Source organism: Filicampus tigris, chromosome 12, assembly GCF_054856515.1.
Source record: "Filicampus tigris isolate MCC_2025a chromosome 12, RoL_Ftig_1.0, whole genome shotgun sequence".
Classification (NCBI taxonomy): domain Eukaryota; kingdom Metazoa; phylum Chordata; class Actinopteri; order Syngnathiformes; family Syngnathidae; genus Filicampus; species Filicampus tigris.
Window position 1 is genome coordinate 15,728,435 of NC_141228.1, and position 14,432 is coordinate 15,742,866.

A 14,432-nucleotide genomic window follows, 5' to 3' on the forward strand; every position below is an offset into this window, starting at 1 on the left:
TTCTGATTCACACAGCAGCAATTCTCGTGCGTGTACTAAACAATGGTGCTGGTTCATTATCACAAATTCCACATTCTGCATCAACATACAAACCTGTCCTGAATCGGTAACAGCCAAACAATGCAATGCTCCCACTGCGACATGGATAATCTTTTTGCCTCGCAACCCCTCTACCATCTGTGGCTTCCGCACGTGGACATCAGTGCCGTGTCCCAGTCGGAAGTAGTCCCCTTTACCCCTGTGCGTGTGGACAGGAGTACAACCGGTTCAAACCCAGGACAAATGATGGGTTATGCATCAATGTTACGGGTCCGCATTACCAGGTCCACACAACGCCTGATTTGGTGAGAGCCAAGGAGAACTGAGCGCCGCATTCAATCTGGCAGACGCCTTGCCCGTTCAATCTTTCAATGTTCTGGGGAATGTTGCATCCTTCGCTCCCACCGCGGCCCAGCTTCCCAAAGTCCCCGTCACCCCATGAGAACACCAATCCTGAAAGGAAATACAGCGTTTGGCCATCTGGATATCTATTTTAAGTAACGTGTTTTTCAAGTTTTAATGGTGCTACTCTCCTTAACAAAATGAATACATACTTAGGTCAACTGAAAAACAAAAAAAAAAGGATACAGTAAAGTATCTGTCTCTTAATCAAAGATGCTCCAATGCATGCTATACTATAATATACTAAAACACCTTGGGGACAGCTCCTGTGACTAGCACAATGAATATGTTTAAATCTACCAATCTCAAACAGAAAGGGGCTAATCTGCTTTTCATTGTCTCTTTAACAGTGACAGATAAGTTATTCTTTACTTGAGGAATACCTTCATCAGTGAGCGCTAACGTTTGAGCGTCCCTGCTTCCACATGCCACCTGGATCACACGGTGTCCCAGAAGCACTTTCACCTGGACGCCACAGTATAAAACCAAATTACTAATATAATTATGTGAATTCATGTGTGACTAAAGTGGAAACACCAAATTAAGCATACAAGTTTAGGCCTCAGCTGTGTCGTGTTGTCGCCGTGTCCCAGGCGGCCATATTCCCCCAGCCCCCAGCTGTAAAGCTCCCCAGAGGAGGTGATGGCGGCGCTATGGGAGCTGCCGCAGGCGATGTCTCGGATGCGCTTGGTCTTCAGAGCCTCGATCAGCCGAGGCTTGTCGCAGTTCCTGAAATCAAACCAATATGCTAAACGCCAAAATGTTCACCCAGGACTGCGTATGACACCAAATACAAGGCCTGCCACCGGTACTTGTAAAGCAGTAGTTTAAAGAGAAACATACATTCTGCTGAAGTGGCCCAGCTTCCCGTCATCTCCCTCTCCCCAGGAGAACACCTTGCCGTCCACGGTGAGCGCCATGGCGTGGCGTCCGCCCGAATGCACGGCCACCTTCTTCACCACATAGTTGCTGAGGGCGCTGATCTGCCGCGGGATAGGGATGGTGCCGCTCGACAGGCCCAGGCCCAACCTGCCATTGGTGGCCTCACCGCATGCGTAGATCTTGCCCTCCACCGTGACTGCACCAAGTGACACACTTGAGTTACATTAGCTCCAAATGGCAATAAATGTACACATTATTTAACCTACCCGCAAAGAGACTTTTGGAACCACCGGCAACTTGAACCACGTTGAGTGCAGAGAGGGTTTCGGAGAAGGAGGGCACCTTGATCTGTGAAGAGAGAAACAACATTCACTCGGATGAAGATGATATATGAGCAGCTACAAAAAATATATACCGGTAGATATTTTGTTCTCTATCTGGGCAGCCTGGTACCAAATGGCCCACGGGCCGGTAGCGGGACGCGGACATATAGTTGGGGACCGGTGCCTTGGATGTTATTTAATAATTATTATTTTATAGAGCGCACCTTGGATCCCTTGAGTCCACCCAGCTGGTCCTTGTCATTCAGTCCCCAGACAAACACTTTAGTCCTGATGGTAGCGGACGACTCCAACCCAGAAGACTTCTTGCGAGCAAGACTAAAGAAAAAAAAAAGGTCAATTTTTTTAATGCAAAATATAAGGTAACGACCAAAATACAAGTTGGCCTTGGTCACACCTTCCAGTAGCAGTTTTCTCATCTTCCTCTTCCTCATTGTCTGAAGCCAGAAAAGGGACCGTGGCCAAGTCCTCATCTTCTGCTCGGATGCGTCCCACCATGGCAAGTCCGTGAATCTTGCAGTCTATTCCGGAGCTACGGCATTGTTTGATGGCAACTTCGATGTATCTGTGATACTGATGGAAGGGCAAGTGTTGTTTAACTGTTTAAGTACTTGAATAGAAAAAGTACAGTCAACCACTAATACATGGCAATTCGTGTTTTTTTTAATTTTTTTATTTTTTAAACGCAATAACCGGCAGTTCACTCTAAACGACTTTCACGCAACCAACCTCAGTGCAGTCACTCAGTAGCAGGACAGTCGTGTCTGTGGGGTTGATGTTAATGGACTTCAACTCAGTTAAGTTGTTAAGTGAGCTGCCACCTGCAAATAAGACAGGTCTTTTTATAGAATGTCACATTTCATTGCAGGAATACAAGATATATATATATATGTACATTTACACATTTTCCAAACTTAAATGGTCATTTTTACCCGATACCACCACCAGGGAAGGCATGTAGCTGCTGTCCGCTGGGTCCACAACCATCTTTAGCCGATGCACAAGGACGTCTGGGAAGAGCTCCAAACGAATCCAATGCTGCAAGACAAAGTGGCAAGGTTCCAAAACTGTACTAAAGCACATTTTTCCACCATCTTTCTGCATATGGCGGACAGGGTCCGTGACGTAGTCAACTGCCGATTGGAGGAATCTATTAGGGTTGCCCAAACCCCTTGAGGGGCAAGGATATTAAAAGAACAGTAAGGTTATGCAGTCTTGCCTTCCCCTGCGAGCCAGACGACTGCCAGCACTGGTCACCGGCTTCGATGAGGCGGGAAGCCTGGTTGACGGAGGACGAGACGTTGAGGCTCTTGACGGCACGCGACCAGTCGTCAATTAGCATGCCACGCTGGCCGCTGTGGTGCTTCTTCAGCTGCTTCCCCGAGCGTCCGCTGAAGGCCGGTGACTGGCCTGATTTAAATCAGAGGGAGGAAAGTGTATGTGTAAACAAATTCATCTAAAATGAAGGGAGTACGATATAACAAATTAAGTGAAGGCCATAATCAATTTGACATCCTTCAGAAAAAGGAATTGTTGGTTAGGCTTATGATTTTAAATAAAGAAAAAAACAACACTGTGATAACATCAAATATACTAAGAGAATGTAAAGGTATAAACTGGTTTCATCAAGGTTATTACAGCAGCTCCTTGTGAGTGTTCTCATTTTGTATTTGGGTGTTGGACTGCATCAGTAACTGTGGCTCTCCTTGCCCACGTGTGAAGGCATGACAGTACCCTACTTTACTCATTTTTTTCACTTTACCCAAGCAACGGCGCATCTAAAGGTTTCTCATAACCAAAGTTTTAGCTTTCAACACAAAGAAAAATAAAAAAAACTTTTCATTAAAAATTTGTTCAAAAAAACTTTTCAAAAAAAAGTTTGGGCATTCGCATGAAGTTATTTGTATTTGTGAGTTTGACTAACCAGGCTCATTGATTCTGCCAAAGGAATGTCGGATGTTATGCTTGCGTGTTTTGAAGCAGTTTTCACAGAAGTCAAAGTCATCGCAGATTCTGCATTTGAACCGGGCGCCGTTGATTGGGAACATCTGGCAGCCGTCGCACCTGCGAGGAGAAAAGAGAGCGGCCATTTTAGGTGTGAAATTCACATGTTCTCCCTTGAAAGGATCTACACTGACGATTTAGAAGGCGTAGCAAAAAAACAGTCACAAGTAGCGTCACCCATTAGTCCAGGATACCAGCCTCTTATTGGGGCTCATTTGATCTAAGCTTGTGCAGTTCTTAAGCATGAAAAAAGTTCACACAATGGTCTTTAAAGAATGTCTATTCCCCATTTTAAATGTTTTTAAAGTGTGTGCGAGGGAGGGTTTAAATGGTTGCTCAGGATCACCAGTTTCAACATATTGGATATATATATAATATATATGTGGGTCTCAATATATAGCACATGGCTTTAATTCACATGCTGTTGTATCCCAACCTGACGCCAGGGTGCACGCTGGGCACCAGTTCCATCTCGGACAGCAAGCCAGTCCAGTGCGACTGCTGAGGGAAGTCCACAATCACGTCCTTCCCGTTGGCACTGAAAGCTGAATCAGAGCCACAAATGTGTTCCATTAGGGACAATCTTTGTTGTTACAAATCATCATTGGTCAAAATCTAAACGCACACATGCCTTTGACAACGCCAACGCTCCTGTGGGTGACGGAGCCCCATTTGTACTTTGGCGTGGTGATTGAAGGCTTAACCCTCACTTTGTCGCCAATCTTTATATGTGAGGGAGAACTGTGAGGCGGGAACCCTGGAGGAAAAAGTAAACAGAGATGATTCAACCAAATCATCTAAATTGAGTCAGTGAAACCCAATCCAACGGAATCATCCCAGTCTCTAGTGTTCATTAATATTTATCTTACAGTGTTGTTATATGTAAAGCTATAGTTATTTAATATAAAATGTATTTTTTATTCATATTTTTGGGTGTCAGGAACAAATTAATTTACTTAATTTCCTAACTGAAATATTGCTTTGGATTTCTTCATTGTGTCTAATTCGGTTACAGTCAGACTTTCTGAAACAGAATCACAAAAAACAAGGCTCTAACTTCACAAATCACAAATTCATTGGAATCATCTGTTTCCAGTGAGTCCAAAAACTTAATTGAGTAAACCAATGCAACCAAATCATCCATGTTTCTTATGTTCCTGGTGAGTCAGAAAACTGAATTCAGTGAACAGCCATAAGAAGACGTCTCTAAGTGAGCCGTGTTTTTCAGTAAGTCGGCCAACACGCAGCTCACCAAGCAGCTCGATGTGGATGTAGCGGACCCAGTAGGTTCCGCCTTTTTGCTGCCAGTCACACTGCACGTTTAAATCGTGAAGGCCGTCGCGATCCAGCTTGATTACTTTGCCCACGTCGCCATCGTACACTTCCTCGTACGTTCGGCAGCACTTGACCATCATGCCCACCTGAAGGGAAACGTTCACATTATCCACTGCTGTTGATATCGCATTTGGAAACCGTCCTCTTGCCTGAATATTCTCTCGGACGTAAACGGCATAGTCATCGTTGCACTGGAAATCCGAGCGCTTCTTAAACATCTGGCTTTCCGTCACCACTACACCCGGAGGCTGAAAGGGAACACAGTACCAGGTAAGACACGTACTAGTCCATTTTTTTTTCATTTTAAGGACTCGTCTTATGCTGAGTTACTCATTAAAGTGATTCGGTTCACTTGAATTTATGAAAGTGCTGTTGGCCATTAAATCGAGTCAGCCAAATGACAAACAAATCATCCAAGTCTGCAGTGTTACCGGTGAGTCTGAGAACTCTGGTAAGTAAACCGATACAATAGAATTATCTGAGTCTGCAGTGTTTTCAATTCGGCGTCAAACTTGAATTAGTGAACCAATCAACTGAATCGTTCCAGTAGAAAATTATTGTATTGGGAGTGAAGAGGCTGAAGTGATGGCGTACCACGGGAAACATGGGCTCGGCCTCCTCCAGCTCCTCCAACACTTCCTCGTCCGAATCTTCGTCCGACACGGTGTCGGCGTCTGACACCTCCGAGGTGTGAATGTCAGGATGGTCCAGCAGCCAGCCCACCAGAGCCTCGACACCTGAGGAGAGGAGATTAAACTGATGAACAAAGACTCTGCTGCATGCCACTCACAAACATGTGCTGTTGGCAGGTAATGTAAGACCAAGAGAAAAGAATCATCCAAATCTGAAGCATTTCCACAAAGTCCACTAACTCGAACCAATCAAAACAAATTTAGTGCCACCGTCCTATCGCGTACACACACACACTTGGACATGCATACATACTGTATTGCTGTGTCAGTTTGCCCAATAGTCGGCTACCCAATTCATTGGAGTCATTTTTGTTTCTGGATGAGTCAGCCAAATTGGATCAGTATACTGAAACAACCGAATCATGGGCCAGTCCTACCTGGGACACCCGAGGCGCTGCCCGTCGTTCCCGACAGCGACTTCAATGCAAACTCGATGTTCTTCCGCGGGAAGCCCATCTCCATCAGCTGCAGGACGATGGGGAGAGGCGGGACCGGCGAGGTTTTGTGCTTCTTCTGCTTGGGCGGCCGGACATGCTGCTGCACGGTGACGGGCGTGGTGGCCTCGCTGGAGCTGCTCTCCTCAAACAGCGGAGAGGACGGGTGGGCCGACTCCACGGCCAGGTACTGACACACGGCCAGGGCTGCGGCCTACGAAGCAACACAATGGTCAACACCGGCGGTGGGAAATAACCAAGTACTTTTTTATTTATCTATTTTTTTACTGTACTTATGGAGATGTTTCAGGTATCTTTTGTTTACTTGAGTGTTTATTTCCTTCAGCTGTGGTCAAGGCCAGCGTTGCTGAAATGTACTTGACCCTCAGTTCTTCCAACTCACCTCCATCTCCCGCCGGTCAAAAATAGCTTTGATGGGCGCAGGTTGAGTTGCGGCGGATAGGAGCTGCTGCAGGAGGATCATCGGAGGAAGAGGACCCTCAGGAGAAAGTTCTCCAACGTCGGGCGACGACACAACCGCATCCTCTGATGAACAAGAATTTCATTCAGGGATGCTTTGAGGTCCTATTATAAATGCCTTATTTTCCTTTTGTGTCTGTGTGTGTTTTATTTCCTGTTTTACTTACCTACTTTTAATGTTTGACAAAAATAATTCACATTTTTTATTTTATTAATTGCAATAATAATCCATTTTAAACAATAGCCATGTAATTGTACTACAAATGTAATTATACTTTTACAATTCATATTAGATTTTCTTCAATTTCATTTTACAACTTCTCAAACTAAGCATTCATCATCATCCTATTCACAATAATAATAATTATAATAATGATAACTACTCTACAAAGTGCCTTTCAAGGAACCCATCAACATAAATGCATCAGCAAGATAAAAGCATTTATTTGTAATAAGCCCCTTGTGCATTCTGCAACTGCGTAAACTGCACCTAGAATATATTTGAGCAAAGCTATTATTTCTGAATTATCACCAAAACGTAAAATGCAAATTTTCACTTTGACCGCCGGCAATGTTACTTTACCAGAGTCTCTCTTACCGCCGGGATTGGGTCCTATGTCCACCACGGCTGGCTGAGAGAGGATCTGCCGCAGTTTGTCCTGATGCGAGAGCAGTGCCCGTGCGGCCTTGAGGATGTACAGCCTCAGCTGCTGCCAGCGCAGCAAGTGGATATCCACCTGGTCAGCTGAATCACACACACCATTAACTCAGCATGTCAAGTGCTACAAACCTTTTCATAAGGCTTGTAAACAAGAGACGTTGGGGTACTTTCCGGTGGCAGAAAGCAACTGACTGAAATTATGACTTATGGCTGCACCGCAAAATGCACACCAATCAGTTTAGTTGTTTTCGTCATGGCCTGTCAAATTTTTTAAAATATAATTTAAGTCGCACCTGTAAGGCCTCGACTGAGGCACTTCTTCATGCGCTGTTTCTCCAGTTTGCTTCCAGCCAGGCTCACCAGCTGAGCCCAGACTGCCAGCATGGGCTCTGAGAAGGGCAGGTTTTGCACGCTGAAGGATACCGCAGGACACTAGAAGACATTCAAATAAAAACAGAATGGAAAAACTTCAGTCCAAAAAGGACCATGTCCTATTGTGTAGCAGTGACAGCCTAGTTAAAAAGGACGTTAATGTTGCTGTCTTAAGTCTTCCCTACCGGTTTAAGGTGACTGAGGAGGCACACTCGGCTGTTGCGCATTTCATGAAATTGTGCAGTGATGCGTCCTTTCGGCGTGATGCGCGTGACTGTGCCTTCGCCGTATTCCTCGTGGACCACCTGGCCGCCGAGGCGCAGGCGGCCATCAATTCCTCCAATCACGGCCAGTACTGCCATCAGACTGCCAACCCTGGGACCTTCGGCGTCGGGGAAATACTCCTCCAGAAAACTCTAGAATGAGGAGGCAGAAATGAATAGTTTCCCATCCTTTAATGGGCCAAGGCACATATGTAATCGCAAAATGAGTCACAGTGACTCATACTATAGGTTTTGGAAGAGTAAAAAAAAGAGAATAAGGTCATTTTCTAGTATGTATCCAATGCTACTCATTCCATCCGTTGTAAAAGAGTCAAATGTTATGCCTGCAATTCATATTTGTTATTGTAAGCCTTACGGGACCCTCAAAAAAGTTATTTGATTCATTATGTATTTTTTAACAATCAGCTGATTAATCGGTTACCACAACTGTTTTCTATCAAATATTGAAATCTGTGTCGGCCTCAAAAATAAAAGGTCTTCAGTAAAGCCCCTATAATTTCTTTGCATTCTCTTGTACAATGTTTATTTAATAATTGAAACAATATTTTCTGTATAATTGAAACATTTTTGGGGGGGTGTTTTTGGAACAGATTATTTGCAGTTTAATTCATTTCCACAGAGAAAATCGATTTATTATCCAATGGTCCACCAAGCCCTGCCGCAAATAGCATAAATGATAAACACCTACATAATTACCTGCCCACAGAAAAGCAATATTCTTTGTATTCGACAGGGCTTTGGCCGAACACAAAAACTTAGAATAGGTGAATTTGTGAAATGAATACTACAATAAAAATGATCATACCGCTTCTGATTGGCAGTTGGTCATGACATCTCCGATGGAACTCAGCTGAGCGTTGATGTACTCGTTGATGAGACTGTTCCACTGGGTGAGGGAGTGTAGGGTACGCAGGACGCCTACAATCTCCTCAGCCAGCGTGCTGCTGTGAGTGGCTGTCAAAGAGGCTTGAGGACGGGACTTCCTGCGTCGCAGGGAACCCTCTGCCAGGAAGATGGAACAATTTTAAAAAACGGAGCCCTCGCCTGTGCCCTGGCAGTTATGTCAACTTTGAAAACTGCACACCTCTAAGTAGGGGCAGGTCCGAGGAGCAGGTGCTCAGTAAGCTTCCCAAGAAGCCAAACAGCTTCTCCACCAGGAACCTCATGTCTGCCGAGCGCTCCAGCTTGTCCCATGAGGGAAGCACAGCTTGCAGCAGACGCAGTGCAAGGATCTGTAAACACAGACAAGTAAAGACATAAATTATGATTACGAAATAGTCGACCCTATTCGCAGGGGATAGGAACCGGGCCGGCCCGTGATGAGCTAAAATCAAAATGTAATTAACAACAATTGATTTGGGGGTGAGAGGTTTATAAAAGTTAAAAAAAATAAAAAATTGCAAAAAACTGGAGAAAAATAAAATGCGTGAAAGATCCAGAGGGGCAAATGAATTGCGAAAATTGCTAGGGCCATTTATTTGTAAGGGAGAAAACTATATCCCATCTCTGCCACTCACCTGTCTCTGCAAGGTGACGGCGCTGAAGGACTGGTTGCCCTCCACGATGCGGATGAGCAGGCCGATCCATGCTGAGGTGCTCAGCGTGCTGCACATTTGGGGCATAAGTGCGATGCTGCGAATAAAGCCCAGCGTGCACCAGCTCTTGTGCTGCTCCCGGGACACCAGCCTGTGGGTGTGGCAACCTGGTGACGAGCAACGAGAGGCGGTGATAACACCCAACATCGTTTGGTTTGTCAAAAATATTACTCAGCAATGTTTAGCTACCCGTCTTGTCGTTAGCTGCACTTTCCACCAGCATCCTGAGGAGCCCGCAAAGGGTGCGCGTGGCATCCATTTGCAACACGTTGGCGTAGATCCCAGAGGACAGCGCTAAGGTCTTAAGCAGGTTGACGGTGCTCGTTAGCATCATGGCTGTCGGGTGGCTGCTCTTTTCCACTGGCTCGCCTTCTAGAACAATGACAACAAAGTTCTAAATGTGGCCAGTATCACATTAGCTCACTTGATGGAAATTAAATGAATTGGAAAAAATGAAGTCGGAAACACGGACACTCTTGTTTATCACAGAGATTCACTCCAGGTGCAGCACCAGGTGGGTATTAGTGATAGGGCTCTAGAATGGTTTAGATCCTATTTGGCAGGCAGGACCTTTTGTGTTAGCCTTGGTTCGTCTGAGTCCCACTCTCCCCTACTCTTGTATGGTGTTCCACAGAGTTCAATCTTGGGGCCCATGCTGCTTTCATTGTATATGCTTCCCCTGGGTTCAATCTTAAGAAAGCATGATATTTCCTTAGTTCGGCTAAGCAAAAAGAACACTTTCTCCTTCAGGCCACTTTCGTCTTGTCTGGAGAAAAGCAAAGCCTGCATCGCACTAAATTCTGAGCTCTTTCTGTTGCCGCCCCTCCCTTTGGAATGACCTTCAGTTAAATGTTAAGCAAACCCCCTCGCTGTTCATCTTTATAAACATTTTTATTATTTGGCTTTTTAAAATGAGACTTGGCATTGTTTTAGTGTTTTATTGTGTTTGTTGTTTTTATGTGGTCAATTTGTTCTAACATGTAGGTTTTTATATGTATGATTTTTACTTTATTTACAGCACTTAATATGTTGCTGTGATTAGTTTTAAAGCACTAGTTTTATTAGAATGCTGAAGACCAAATATGTGTTGGGTGAGCATGCAATGTCTGTAAAATGAGCGCAGTCATGCGTGTACTGACCCGCGTCATCTTCCGTGTCAGAGTCCTCTGTGGCCGGCTGGGCAGCAGGTGGGGGCTCGGCCAGTTTGAGGTCGTACTTGCCCTCCTTTCCCATCCGATAGGAGTTGGTGCTGCTCGTGTCCCACTGGACTCTGATCCAGCCGTCCTCACCCAGCTCGCCAATGACCCGGCCCAGACCTGGAGCTGGACCGTCCTGGTTGGTCGCAGAAAGTCACACATTAGAAACACATGCAGCGTACAACATTATTGATGACATGATAAATGAACTGAATTAATCACAATTAATGAACTAGTAAGCTAAAATCTCATACCTGATCTCCCCATTTCCAGTCCACCCCCCTCATAACCCGGGTCCCTATTTTCATCATGGCCGCCAGCTCTGGCCCGGAGGCGGGAATGGGCACAGGGGCAGCCTCCTTCCTGGACTCTTCCAGCACGGTGGCCGAGCCACCGTGCGCCGACAAACTCAAGTCCTCATCACTGCTATCGGTGCTGGGTCCTGGTGGACAGATTGTGTTCATCAAAAATTAGGCAGAGATTTTATTCTTAAATGTCTTTTATTATTGTAAGCTACTTTAACATTATGCACAGTTTGAACATGAACACTGTGCCTAAATATAGGAAAACGAATCAAATTGTACTTAATCTTTCAATGAAAATGTATGGCACAAAAGTTCTAAATAAAAAAAAAATTAAAAAAGGAGATACTTTTTGTATCTAAATAAATTTTTAAAAACAAAGTTCTTAAAAGATTAAATACGCATTGAACTTCAAAAAGTTAAATCCACTTGAACTTAGGCAGTGACTGTTTCGCATACAACAAGTTTCGCGTCCGGGTAACACCACAGAATTAGCCTTAGCTTACATGCATACAGCACATGGATGGATGTCACAAATACGGTCTATTCACCTATGAGCCTGAGGATGCTCTGCGTGAGGGCCAATATGCCCGAGTTGAGCAGGAGACTCAGGCTGTTGGCGCCGTGCTTGAGAGACAACATGTGTATCATGGCCAGAAGGAATCGGGCCTGCGGGATGGTGCCTAGGCTTGGTCCTGCCGGGTTCTCGTTAGTGATGGTTTGCAAGGGAACCGGCTGCACCCCTGGTTTTCAGAAAAATACAAGGTACAATTCAGCACGCCGTTTTTAGCGTTTCTATTCTAAAGAGTCACAGGATAACTGATTTGTGTCAAACTTTGGAGGACAGGTCATTTCAAACTATTGACGTTTTACCTTTCAAAAAAGAACAAGCTATTGCTGTGGTAGTATGACGTGCTTACCAAGTTCTTTAAAGCGGGCGCTTGCTTCCAGCAGGATGTTGCGAACGTTGTGAATGGCCCAGGAGTATAACTTGCCAAAAGTCACCTCCAGGAGCATGCGGTTGAATGGAGGGATCAGGTCCACATCCTTCAGGCAATCGGAAAGAGGCTCTCTGAAGAGCCAAAATACCGTTAGAACTTTTTATAATATATCGAAACAGTATGTGATGTCAAGGTGAACAGGTCGCACGCGCACACATAAGTAAGCAAAGAAAAAGCCAAACATGTCTTTTGTAGGCAAGTTACCCAATGTTGGTTCCTTCTGGTATGACCCTCTGCCAACCACACAGCATGGCATACTGTACCGACGGCAGCAGAAAGCTCTTGGAGGCCAACTTCAACATGGTGTCGATGCCCTCCAACCTCACCTCCGCTCTCTCCAGCTATCAACAAAAAATCCATTTAGCTTGGTTTTCATTTGCACTCGGCGACTAAGGTGACATTTTTGATCAGTCACCTGTTTGAGGAGACATTTCCTCATTTTCTCCACATCCAGGGGCTCCTCCTTCAGCGCAAACTCTACGATTTTAGCCATCAGGCTGGATTGGGGGGAGGCGCCGCCGTGCACGCTGTGCTTCAGCCAGCGGTACTTGTGAACACTGTCGACTGTGCTCAGAATGGGCTCCCATTTGTCCTGCTGTGGTGGAAAAATACCATTGTGTCATACTTTAGGAACATGATGAATAATAAATTAAATGTACCTTAGCAGTCTTGCTTGTGGGTGACTTCCTATCAGCCGCTGTTGGGCTGATGTTGACATTTACTTCTTCTTCTATGGTCCCTTCATTCTCCAGTTTTGGCTCTTCTACATCACTTGACTTTTTTGGCACTGGAAGAGAAAAATACAGTTAAAAGCTTTTCAATTATGAACACATAACTGACTGAATTCATATCTTATCCATGCTCCTTATGAGTGTGTTCATTTTGTATGTCTGGTTCGCCATTTGTCCTGTTCAATAAACGGCTGAAAGTGCACCAGTGAGTGTGGCTTTACCAAGTGATGGATTGTAACTCGACAAACTTGGAAAAAATATAATAAAGTAAGGGAAGGTACAAATGAGTTTCATCGCCACACCTACCTCGTTTCTTCCGCCGGTCTCTGATGAGCTTCTGAGCGATCCTGCGCCAACGCGGCTGAGAACTGAGCAGCTTCAGCTTAGACACGATGGACAAGTCGTTGCTCACGGCCGGACGCAACTCGTTGAACAGGAAGCGTAGGCGCTCGATGACCGGGGCGCATACTTCCTTGTAGGAACGGCCCTGCTCCTGATGGGTCTGAAAAGACACGGCGGCTGGCGCTTCAGGAAATGGTACACACGTCTCTGTACTAGCTGCTCAGTAACATATGGCCAAAGGAACAGAGTTATGTACAGTACAAGTATCTCCAATGGGAATTCATGTTTAAAACTATCGAAAATATATGTATTTTTTCCAATCCACAAACTTTTTCATTTTTTACCGGACAGAAAATGACCTGAAAAATTGCTAAAAAGAAAAACGGAAAGTAATTTAAAGTAAAAACAAAGAATACAATATGGATTTTTTTCCAAATATGTAATTTTTTTTATAAAGAAAATCCATGCAAATGCAAATAACAACTGAGGGATGGACTCTAGGTTTTTATTTTCATTTATTCATACATTTTTTTTAAACAAAAACCAAGGAATTTTTGGGGGGGACTCAGGAAAATGTCTCCAAAAATACCACCCAGAACTTCACATCCAGGAAATGTCTTTAAAAAAAAAATCTGGAAAATATATATTTTAAATACTAAAAAAAAAAAAAAAGACATGTTTAAAAAGACAATAAGATTCTTTTTAAACTCAGATTTTTCTTTAATTAAATCAATTATGATTTTTTTTTTTCAACTGAACAGGGAAAAAATGTTTTAGAGAAAAAGCTATGGAAAACTACTTTTACAACAAGGATTTTTTTGTTTATTTAAAATTTTCCAGATGGGGAAGTTGTTTAAAAATACAATAAGATTGCGTTTGACCTCAGATGATCACATTTCGAGTATCAACTTGAAAAAAAAATGTTTTCAATGAACACTCTTCCATCATCCCTACCTTGATTAAAGAACACTTTGCCTGGTAGACCATGCGGCACACATCAATAACAGATTTAGGGAGGGACCTCTGCTTCCCTTGGTCCACCTCCAAGGCACATTGGCTGACAAGCGAGAGAGCAACGTGACCTGAAGAAAACAAAAATATCAGTCATTCTAAAATAGCGCACATAGAAAAGCAGCCTTTTGGAACAACTAGCAGATTGGTCTCGTGTTGCTTAGTTACCAAGGTCCTGATGTTTGAGCAGGCAGCAGAGCAACAGGCGGCCAACTTCCTCCACAGGATGTTCAGGTGGGAAGGTGATGGGTGTGATAAGATGGTACTGCTTACAGCAACGCTCAATTTGGCAAAGGAAGTCCTGCAAGGCAACAAAAAAAAAAAAAAT

General features: G+C 44.3%; 1 protein-coding gene across 3 annotated transcripts in view; it reads right to left on the reverse strand.

The window, feature by feature from the left end:
* The window catches only part of herc2 (HECT and RLD domain containing E3 ubiquitin protein ligase 2), a 48,460-nt gene that overhangs the window by 16,985 nt on the left and 17,043 nt on the right, over positions 1-14,432 (reverse strand). Inside the window, exons 28-63 of one of the 3 annotated variants that reach the window (XM_086046747.1) lie at positions 14,273-14,405; positions 14,048-14,175; positions 13,058-13,253; positions 12,680-12,807; positions 12,436-12,612; positions 12,225-12,361; positions 11,940-12,091; positions 11,571-11,762; positions 10,972-11,159; positions 10,661-10,853; positions 9,711-9,893; positions 9,444-9,628; positions 9,011-9,158; positions 8,732-8,928; positions 7,828-8,058; positions 7,564-7,702; positions 7,208-7,354; positions 6,533-6,675; positions 6,073-6,343; positions 5,598-5,740; positions 5,153-5,251; positions 4,921-5,089; positions 4,300-4,425; positions 4,105-4,213; positions 3,589-3,728; positions 2,884-3,074; positions 2,597-2,702; positions 2,394-2,485; positions 2,062-2,237; positions 1,871-1,982; positions 1,590-1,671; positions 1,285-1,519; positions 993-1,170; positions 825-906; positions 321-492; positions 94-238 (exon numbers count right to left, since the gene is read on the reverse strand). In XM_086046747.1, coding sequence (XP_085902873.1) covers positions 94-238; positions 321-492; positions 825-906; positions 993-1,170; positions 1,285-1,519; positions 1,590-1,671; positions 1,871-1,982; positions 2,062-2,237; positions 2,394-2,485; positions 2,597-2,702; positions 2,884-3,074; positions 3,589-3,728; positions 4,105-4,213; positions 4,300-4,425; positions 4,921-5,089; positions 5,153-5,251; positions 5,598-5,740; positions 6,073-6,343; positions 6,533-6,675; positions 7,208-7,354; positions 7,564-7,702; positions 7,828-8,058; positions 8,732-8,928; positions 9,011-9,158; positions 9,444-9,628; positions 9,711-9,893; positions 10,661-10,853; positions 10,972-11,159; positions 11,571-11,762; positions 11,940-12,091; positions 12,225-12,361; positions 12,436-12,612; positions 12,680-12,807; positions 13,058-13,253; positions 14,048-14,175; positions 14,273-14,405 — 5,625 coding nt within the window. Of the gene's footprint in view, positions 1-93; positions 239-320; positions 493-824; positions 907-992; positions 1,171-1,284; positions 1,520-1,589; positions 1,672-1,870; positions 1,983-2,061; positions 2,238-2,393; positions 2,486-2,596; positions 2,703-2,883; positions 3,075-3,588; positions 3,729-4,104; positions 4,214-4,299; positions 4,426-4,920; positions 5,090-5,152; positions 5,252-5,597; positions 5,741-6,072; positions 6,344-6,532; positions 6,676-7,207; positions 7,355-7,563; positions 7,703-7,827; positions 8,059-8,731; positions 8,929-9,010; positions 9,159-9,443; positions 9,629-9,710; positions 9,894-10,660; positions 10,854-10,971; positions 11,160-11,570; positions 11,763-11,939; positions 12,092-12,224; positions 12,362-12,435; positions 12,616-12,679; positions 12,808-13,057; positions 13,254-14,047; positions 14,176-14,272; positions 14,406-14,432 lie in introns of all 3 variants that reach the window. The other 2 variants (XM_086046749.1, XM_086046746.1) reach the window with 2 other exon arrangements.